We start from the raw sequence: 10,251 nt of genomic DNA, 5'->3' as shown, positions 1-10,251 counted from the left end.
CTGTCTCTTTTCCACTGTGGTATCTTTGACTGACATAGTCACATCAGGATGTAGCATGTGTTTGAATAATTAAGAAAATACAAATAAAAGTTATCTTTATTCTAGTCCATATTTTTCCATTGCTCAACCACCAAAGATAACAGTATCATTTCACCACTGCTTTTTACATTCTATGGAAGAAAAATACTTTTAGTTTTGCAGTGGTTTATTAAACCTTCCAAGTCCAATTATTTGCCCCTAGAGTCTCCCCCCTAAGCTTTAGAAAATTGTTTCAGCTATATCCAAACTCATGCCAACTTCCTGGCTTCTCGGCCGCAACCCATCAGCAAGTGCTCTACTAAGAACCACTTTGAGGCTTTCCTTGAACCTCTTCTTCTTGCTGCTTCCTACAAAGAAGTAAACAAGGGGGTTGATGCTACTGTTAACAGTGGAGAGAACAACGGTGACGTGGTTCTGCTGGCTGAGCAAAGACGACCAGTGGTGGTAATTCAGAAGATACAACAGCCTCATAGGCATGGCAAAGATGAGGAAGACAATGACTGTGGCCACAATGATGATGTAGAGCTTTGACGAATGAGGTCTCAGGGAGTTACGATGAATCCTGATAACCAAGATCAGGCTGGACAGAATCATTAGAGGAATGAAGATCATGAAAGTCAGGATCCATGTGAAGATGAGCAGTGCTTGGCAATGGTTGTCATCGTCGAATTGTTCCTTTGTTGAATCATCTTTGCATGTTAAGTATTCGGCTACTGTCATCAGAAAAGACAGAGTCCACAGAATTGCACACACAATTGCCGATTGGTGCTGTGACCGGTGGCATCGGTACCAGATGGGGTAAACAATAGACAGACACCTCTCAATACTGATGGCTGTCAGGAGATAGAGACCAGTATTATATCCAAGAAGGAAGACAATAGATAGTGTGGTGGTTATATAATAGTAAAAACCATATGCGAATCCAAAACCAGCAATGTACTCAATTGACAGAATAAATGTACAAAGCAGTAAGGAGATGTCAGCAATGGACAGGTGTGTGATGTACGCAGTGAATGGGTTTCTTTTGATCTGGAAGCAGAGGCACCAGAGGACAATTCCATTTTCACAAAAACCCAGGAAGGAGATGATCATAATTACCCAAAGTGGGGTCAATATCTCCCAGACCCTTTCCTGTGTAGAAATGTTTCTGTGCATTGAGATGTTCTCTGTGCCTTCGCTGGGATGAAACGTTATGTTTGACTCATCCATGGGGAAAGCTCAAGTTTGGATAGCACAGCTCTTCCTTCTGTAAATATGTATAAAAATATACTGTGAGCATTGTGTGCTCCTCCCCTCCCCTTTTTCTTTCATTTTGTGGACTCTCATTTTCTGGTCATATCTGAAAGCCTTAGCAAAAGGAAAACCAGCTTTGATATACTGATGCTACCTGAAACCCAGCTGGAACTACTCTTGGCAATGCTAAAGATTGCTAAGCCCATCGTGCTAGCAGAGGTCCTGAGCTTTCTTCTCTATGGGGTTCAGCATACAAGTCCTAAACCACAGCTAAAGAGATACCCTCAAAGAGCTCTTGGACAAGCAACGTCTTCATCACATTGCAAAGTTTCATGATATAGTGGTCACAGATAGCATTGGTGGTTCTTGTTAGAGCCCTAGATTGTTCCCAGACAGGTCTATTCATCTCCCATTGAAGCTAATGACATTAATCTTAAGTTAAACATATGTATTTCAAGTGAATTTGTTTCATAAGTTTTTTGTTTTAAAAAATAAAAATTATACCAATAGCTCTTTTCCAGGAAGGGCTTTAATTAAGTAAGTAAAAAGATGTAGTTACTCAGCATTGTATTCCCTCCGAGTACAGAGGTGGAGGGAAAGCAAAATGCCACTGTTTTGAGACAGTAATTTTTGACCAGCTTTAAGTGTCATTTATCATAGCATAACATAATTTAACCATGTTTACACACTCTGAACACTTAGCACAACTGCAATATCCTGCAAACATTACAAATCCAACCCATCGCAAGGAGAAGTAGTTGTTCAGGTTCCCTGTCATTGTTATAATGGTTATAACTGTTGTTTTGCTGAGTTATGGAACAAGTTCTCCTTTTGTATGTCTTCTATCTCATGACAGAGACTTAGTAGCATTGGCTTCAGCTGATTTTCATATGAATATTTCATGCCCCCTTCCCTGTTAACTTCCCACAGCCCCTGTGATGATAGAGAGTCACATTCAGGACCATTGCTGATTTACGATGTTAACAGGCGCTAACTGTTGGCAATAAGCTTGCCGAGCTGACTTGGTTCACCCATATAAGCAGCCTTGTTCATTAACATGCCATAATGGGAATTTACGCATATCGTCAAGCAGTTAAGAACATCAAATGCAAACTAAAGAAGTTTTACTGGGGCTAACTTTTGCAATGATTATTTAAACAGAGCCATTCACCCCAGTCATAAATTTTCTCTCATGAGCCCTGGGTTTCGTGGGTTCAAAAGAGCTTCTTAAGACACAATATCACAGTCTAAAAAAGAGCATTCAGTAAACAACCTGGGAAGCCTCAGGGCTTGCTGGCATTTAAACCTGCACAAAAATGTTAATGATGATCCCACCTGGATGTTGGCCATGCCACCATCTGAGACTCAGTCAAAGGGAACAAACAATATAGCTGTAAATGTGGTAGAGAAGTGAGTGTGAATGCAATAAGTAAATGCAGTGACCAGAATGAATGGCAAGCCTCCCAAAAGCAGTGTTCTGCAAAAACCGCAGAGGGAAGGTGCTCAGACACTGTGCTGCTGGAAGTGTAGTAAAGCTTCACAGGAGAAACGGACAGGAGAAGCTATCTACTTCAAGTGTTAAAACAAATAGGAAAGGGAAAAAAGAACAGTACGAAAAGACTCAATAAAGTTCTTCATTCATATGTCTGTATAAATGGGGTATTTCTGTCTGGAGAGTAAAACTAAGAGGAAAAAGTTCTGTACTTACTAAGGTCATTCCCACGTGAGAGCATTCAGAGACGAGAATGGAAAGAGTCCTCTCCTTCCAGATACATCCATGGTCTGTTCAGATTTCCCTGAAGCTGTTGAAGAACTTCTTTGAAGAAGCTGAAGATTACCTTCTCCAACCATTTGCCTTTGGTAAGGAGGGGGAGCAAATAGTGACTGTGACCATGACTCCCTCAAAAAGAAGTGTGCAGTTCTCCCATTGCTCCAAATGTCTGAGGCATGCCAAGCAAAGGGCCCCAGGCTCATCATCTGAGGCTGTGCTTCAAATGGCATCACTCAGTAACTGGTAAGCCATCTAGCTGAAAGCCTGGGAGTTAACTCTTGTGGGAACTGAATGGCAGTATATGGAAAGTTGTGCTGAGCTGCTACAATACCAAGAGACATAGTTTAAACAAACAAACACAAAGTGAGTAGGAAATCTATTTGGGGATGATAAGATCTGAAGAAGGAAAAATCTCAAATTTAGAACTGTGCCACCAAATGCCATGTAAAATAATACAAGATGATTCGTAAATTTGTCTTATATTTTTTAATACGAGAAAACAAGAAAGCAAGAAAGACAGGGAGAATGAAAGAGAAGAAAGACAGAAAGAAAGAGAAAAAAGTAGGTGGGAAAAAAGAGAAGGAAAGGAAGGAGAGGAGAACTAATTCACAGAATGAAGAAAACAGGCAGAAAGGAAGAAACTACAGAGCAAAGAAAATAGCCACATCGTTGTGGTAGTCTCATACATCCATTCCTCTTGGTAAAAACTGTATGTTGAGATTATTCTACCAAAAAAATCCCAGCCATGCAAAGTGAAAATCTGTTCTTGAGATTTAAACAGTCTCCCCTGAAAAGTTCAAACTGGCCTAGGAGCAGATAAACTCTTTGAAAAGTCCCCTGAGGATGGCCCCTGCTTTTGCCCCAAGTATTAGGTTGTTTTTATATTCAAATATTAGCAGAACAAACATTCTTAGCCAAAAAAGGAGAGAGTTTGCTTGGTCTTCTTTAGATGTTTCACTAAAACTACCAAATCCCCAAACGGGAGGAACTACTAACTAGTGTGAGAAATAAATGACCCCAAAGGGAGGGTCAGAATAAAGTTAGGAAAGAAACAGAGTGAAATAAAAACAACTTCTAATTGCTTTTGTTGGCTTAAGCTGTAATCCACCTTACGTTCAACAGCTATGGGACGAAAAATTTCAAGCTACCTCTGAAAAAGATAAAAAACTGTTCCTTTCCCAAATGAGATACGCGTATGAGTAATGAGAAGGGTCATTGTAGGAACACATTAACATGTCAAGATTGAGCAGGTACTTGGGTTCATAGCCCACTCAGTCTGCTGCGCAAACGCAATCCAAAATCAGGGGTGCCCTGCCCCAGTGTCTCCACGGGGCGGGTGGTTTGTGACACCTCTCTCACGCACACAGCACCTCCTTCATGACTGCTCCCTGGGGCACCATCGATCATCATCTACGTGGCCAGGGCAGCAGAGTGAAACCTGGTCTTGGGGGGAATAGATCACAAACACAGCTTATCCTTGGCGACTTCAGGAGTAACAGGAAGGTTGAATAGCACAGGGGGACCCCATGCCTGCTGACCACTGGAGTGTTTGTATCAGATGCTGCCAAGAGATGGAGCAGCTATTTCTGAAGCAGTTTAATTATTCAGATATTGAACAAGGGGACTACAATAACAAAGCATGGAACCCCAACAGATCTTGGGACTAGAAATTAGTATCAACAATAAAGACACGATGGACAACATAGATACTCTGTTAATTTAAATCTAAACTGAATATACAGCAAGATGTGGCATGAATGATAATTTATCCTAAAAAATTTTTCTCATACACTAACCTGGTGGGACGGAGCAGCCTTGCAGTGGATGTAAATTGAATGTACTAACACTTTCAAATATCCTGTATGTACGAAGCTAGCAGTGTTACCTTTTTATCATTTTGCTATGAGCCTTTGAATAATTTCATGTTCTTATATCTCCAATTTCTGGAAGCAGAAGGCAACCTGCAAAGACCAAACTCAACAACCTAGGATTTATAAACCAAATTAGAGGGGTTTATGTGGTTGATACAGGTGCCAGTATATAAAAGAGCCTCTGTGTCCCTGGGGGTCAGATCTCCTAATTATATACTTACAGGAGCCATGACAAAAACCCCTAAGGGATGAGCTTTGGCAATACTTTCAGGCAGTGCCATTTTTCCTGATGGTCATTGAGTCATTACTACTTTCCAGCTGAAATTCATTCTATAATTATTCATCTCAAACAAACGTTAGGAGTTGGGCTTAGGTTTCAGAGGAGTGTGGACTGAAGAGCTGGGCTCAAACAACTAACAGAGGGGCACACCGGAAAACTGAGGGGTTGTAAGATGACCAAAGCCCAAACAGAGGGCTCTAGGGTGCTAGGGAGAGCAAACAGAGGACTCTGGGACACACTGGGGACAAATGCATGGGTCTTAGGTGTCTTAAGATCCATTAAGGCTCACAGATACTAGAAGAGCCAGAATGACTTATGGTTACTCCTCAATAGGTGATATGAGAATATCGTTAAAGTAGGAGTTAGGCTTAGGGTAAACCTTAGGGTTAAGGTTACACTAACCCAACACCCACCACAGAACTTGCCAGACATCTTTATCCTACTCGTACCAGCCATCATCCTAGCGTATGCTCAGTTCCCGAAAGGGTGGTAATTGGTGGGTTGTGTTTTTTGGACAACAGGCGTGAGAGCTGGCTTTATTGTTGGCTTCTGCAAAGCAAGGTGAAAGTATGTGTCACCAGCTAGTTTTGAGGCCAGCAGGGATCATCTGTTCATAGTTGAAAGGAAGGTTATGGTAGGAGTTAAGATTCAAGAAAACAGAAGATAAAGACTAAGAAGACTAAATCCAGAATCAGGGTTAGGATGAAGACTCCTTGGTGGCTGGTCAGTTGTTATAAGGCCGGTTGTAAAATCCTGTTAATGGCAATCATAGGGTTGTGGTTTTATGAGAACAGTATGGAACAGCAGGCTCCAAAAGCAAGGATTGCTGCTTAATCCTGAAATCCTACTGAGAGATTTTGACAACTAAAGTTGGTAGGGGTGAATTAATCATATTTTTTTCTGGGTGGATAAGACCCACTGCATGTTGTTTATGAAAGTGGATTTAGGGCCTGTGGCAGAGGGCCTGACAACTAGGTGTACTCTGAGAACCTCTGAAGAGCCTTACCTGAGGTAAGAGTAGGGCAGCTAGTGAGAGATGGGCAGTTCATGGTTACTGTTGGGACCATACAGGCCCCTAAAATAGTTTGGTAAAGCTATTTTTAGATTACTTTTCTATTCTTTGTTAGAGATGGTTTTGGATGATTCATGCATTTTAGGTTCTGCTCTGAAATGGCTGATGAGAAAAGGGTAGTTAATAGCGGCTAGAAAGCGAGGGGTAGACGGGCCCAAAAACGGTGTGCAGGGCTCTGGAAATCTCTGGAAGCAAAGTGAGGTGTCTGGCCCATTGCCGCGTTGCCCAGACCGGTGGCTGGTTAAAGGAATTGTTTACATCTAACTTGGTGGACTGACTGTCGTGTGAGCATGGGAGGATTCGGAGATGTTCCTGCTCCTGACTGAGCCGTGCCTCCTTCTTTCCCGCCTGCCCAGCTGCGGGCGGCATGCCAGGGCCCGGCACCCAGGGGCCATGCCAGTGCAGGAGGAGCAGAGCTCCAGCTCCGCAGGGCCAGGGTGAGGTGTGGGCTGCCCGGGCACCTTTCTGCTGGGGGGGAGGGCAACTCCAGGCTGACTCCACTTGTGCAGCCCCACAACCAGAGGGGAAATTGGCCAGTTTGGGTATGTGTTCCCGCTCTCTGCCTCCCTCCCACCAGGTCATGGACAGGGAGGAACCTGGGCCTTAATGAAGTACAGGGCAGCTGTCTTCTTTCTTCACAAACCAGCCTCTCATCTTTCTGTACTCTGATCCACTCTTGGTTATGCTACGCCTATCCGAGTCTTTGGTCATTAGCAGTCAGTCCCCTGCAAAGCCTCACCAGCATGTTGTTCCGTATCTCCCTCTTCATGAGAAATCACCATGAGTCTTTCACAAAACCTTGCTTAGTCAGACAGCTCCTATCTTCAGCCACACTGAATGTGAGGAGGTCTCCTCTATCCTTGGGTTTCAGAGGCTCTTCAACTGTCCGTAGACCTACCCTTTAGTCCTAACATGTGTAGCAGGTGGCAGCTCTTACCTTAGGGACAGTGGGATCTGTCCCCAGCAGAAATCTACCCTTGCTAAAATCATTCTGAGTCTTACTTCCCTCTTGGGCCAGTCACTGATAGCACAAACGCTGGCACCAAACCCAGCGTCGTCACACATCAGGGGATAAAACACACTGCACCTTGCTGGCAGCCCCACCAGCTCCCAAGCATTAGGGCCACCACTGCTGTGTAGTGTAATACAGGAAACAGTATTTTCATTCTACATTTTCATTTGATATATGTAAGACAATACAGGAAACCATTGGGGAGAGAATAGGATAAGAATGGAAGTAATAACTTGGCATATAAGATTAACTAGTATAGGCAGTTTAGACCATTTTAGCTTTAGTTGTGCAAAGCAGAAGTTACAGGATTAGAAAATATGAGAGACGCATGACAGAGATGAGTCAGAGCGTTCCATGATAAAAGGTTGGAAGAAAAAGTTTGAGTGCCAAGTAGCCAGTAAACTTAGCATTTACTTTGTTTAGGTTGAGATAAGATGGTTTGGTTATATCCAGTTGCCTCATATAGACCAAGACATTTTGTATTACTGGTAAAGATCATGAAAAAAGGGTCTGGTACCATGGTGCTCTATCCTTCAACCTGTGTTGTTTCTGGAGGTTCCAATGAACAGGTGTCCAAATATTTCTTGAAACGGAGTTGGTGGTCGGACTAAGTTAGATGTGAAGTGCCTGCCCTAGTAAGAAAGACTGCCCCGAAATAATCTTTACTCCTGATTGTACTAATCTGCCTGTCTTCTTTCTTTTACCCCTCTTTTTATTTTTATTCTGTATCACATATTCATCATTTACATGCATTTCCAACCTATCACAGAAGTTAGCCATTATTCTTTATTTGCTCTCTGCACTGCAGGAATAGGTGGTTAAGTAAAATCCTTGATGCCTGTTATTGTGAAACCTTAGTCTCCTTGGCTGGGTTCACTGAACACTCATGATTTTTCAGCTGAAGTCTGGTGGTTCACCTCTCTCCCTGCACTCTGCTCCTACACACAAAGGAAATAGCTACAGTGCTGAGTATCCCTTGTATTGGAAAATTATTTAAAAGGCTGATAACTGCTGTATGGAGGCACCAGTACTTCAAAAAATCAAGGTAGATGACATAGGAATTGTTGACAGCCTTTTCTGAACACTCTTTGGACTCAGCCAGGATAGGTCTGTGACTCCTTAGGGCAACAGCTTTACAAGTCACCTAATGGCATGCTTGCAAATGTAACTACTGTGTATGGATGTAATTAGATAATAAGCAGTAAATAACAAGAGCCTTGTAGTGACATGACTGAAAGAGCTGTGTATTGCTATGTGATGCTGGGATTTAATAAAGGAATTTCCATCTGAACTGTGAAAGTGGTCTAAAAGTCCATGGATTAATTCAGTATTTTAAAATCAAAATTTCATTGTGGATATCACATTGTGGTTCTGCAGCCAGAAAACTGTAGCCCAGTTTTCTCATGTCTCATTTCTGCTTTATTGGACTGAACCTCCCACAGTGCGTGATGGAATAGGACTTTGTCATACAATCCTCTTTTCTCTTACTGTCTAACTGGGAGCCTGACTGACAGAGATGAACCAGAGCACAGTGCATCAAAACATCATGTCAGAAGGGAAATACTTCTTTCTACTTTAGGATTTTTCCCAAGTGTTGAATTTTTAAAATGAAGAATCTCAAGTAGCCAAACATTTTCCTTTGAGTAAAGTTTTTCTATTATTTTTAAACTGCTTCTAATACTAGTCTCTTTTCAAAGACAAAATATAGAGTCAGAGATAATCTGTATTTTTCAAGGTGATCCAGCTTGAGCACAAGTGCAAAACAAGCTCATGCAGTAGGTTTACTGCATCAAGCCAGAAGGTCACTGAATGAAAACACTGAACTGTCTGTCTCTTCTATCAAGCATATATACCTGGAGTGGATCTAGAATCCTAAAATATCAAAAAAAGCCATTACATTTTCTGCAAAAGGATATTTTTAAAGTGTAGCAAGAGTACAAAACAATTATTCTGAGAGTAGAAATAATGAGGCCTGTGTTTACTCTGTCTTAGATTTCCTCATCCTCATCAAAATTCCTCCTCTGCAAAATGGGAGTAACATGGGAGCACTGGGAGGATAACTTCAAATCTGTGAGATGCTTAGATAGCATAGTAGTATAAATATTAAAAATACAAGGAGTTCATCTACTACTTCAACCTCACTAACACAATAAGAACAGAGTTGGATTCTATTACAGTAAAAACAAGTAGTCTTGGCTTTTTTTATTTTTCCACCTTTTCCAACTTTCTCCTTTATACCTGCGACAGAAATGGGACAAGATGCTCAGCTATGGTAAGTCATCACAAAGCCATGGAAATCCGTGTCAGTAAACGAGGTAACAGTTCAGCCCCTGCACATCAACAAAGGCTGCTCTTGAGGACTCCAGGTTCAGGATTTCTAGCTCCCAGAGTGATGTGGTGGTACATCTTGCCAAAGCTTCAGCATGAACATCTATATTGGCTGTGTCATCAGTTTGCTTCCAGAAACAGTACTGACTTGTCCTCTTCTATTCATAAGTTGGTTTGATAACAGCATTTGCTCTGCAGAGTTAAGATAACACAAAATAAGTTAGGTAGTGAACAACAACCAACTGAATTGCAGCTGGAGATAAAGAAACTGAAGTTCTGCATTTTTTAGGAATTCCACTTCTTCCTGCATCAAAATGTCAGGTTCCTTCTTCCTCTGAGGTGGAGAGGTTAAAGACACCACTGCATTCTCCCTCCCCTTAACAGGTACTTCCAGCAACTAAAATGTGCTCAGACTCACTTGAAGTCTCAGTCTTTTGTTAATAAAAAATATTTTCCTCAGAATTTAGATGCTCCAGGGACTATTGCTGCCTCTATTTCCTGCTGAACACAGTTCCTAGGACTATGTTTTTTCTTCCTTGTTATGCTTTCTCTTTAACTTCTGATGTCAAGGACACATGATTTTTCTTGCCCTATGAGCAACATGCCAGCATTTCTGTGTGGCTCTTGGCCATGCAATATGTGCCG

At 41.9% G+C, this 10,251-nt stretch overlaps 1 protein-coding gene across 1 annotated transcript; it reads right to left on the bottom strand.

The window, feature by feature from the left end:
• Window positions 1-258: 258 nt before the first annotated feature.
• On the bottom strand, window positions 259-1,248 carry MAS1 (MAS1 proto-oncogene, G protein-coupled receptor). The gene has a single exon (XM_072857956.1). It carries the CDS (start codon window positions 1,246-1,248, stop codon window positions 259-261), a length of 990 nt encoding a protein of 329 aa, XP_072714057.1.
• Between the last annotated feature and the right edge of the window lie 9,003 nt (window positions 1,249-10,251).

The sequence above is a fragment of the Ciconia boyciana genome, chromosome 3, assembly GCF_034638445.1.
Source record: "Ciconia boyciana chromosome 3, ASM3463844v1, whole genome shotgun sequence".
NCBI classification, from domain to species: Eukaryota; Metazoa; Chordata; class Aves; order Ciconiiformes; family Ciconiidae; genus Ciconia; species Ciconia boyciana.
Note: the sequence above shows the minus strand (reverse complement) of the source record. Positions and strands in the feature narration are given on the sequence as shown.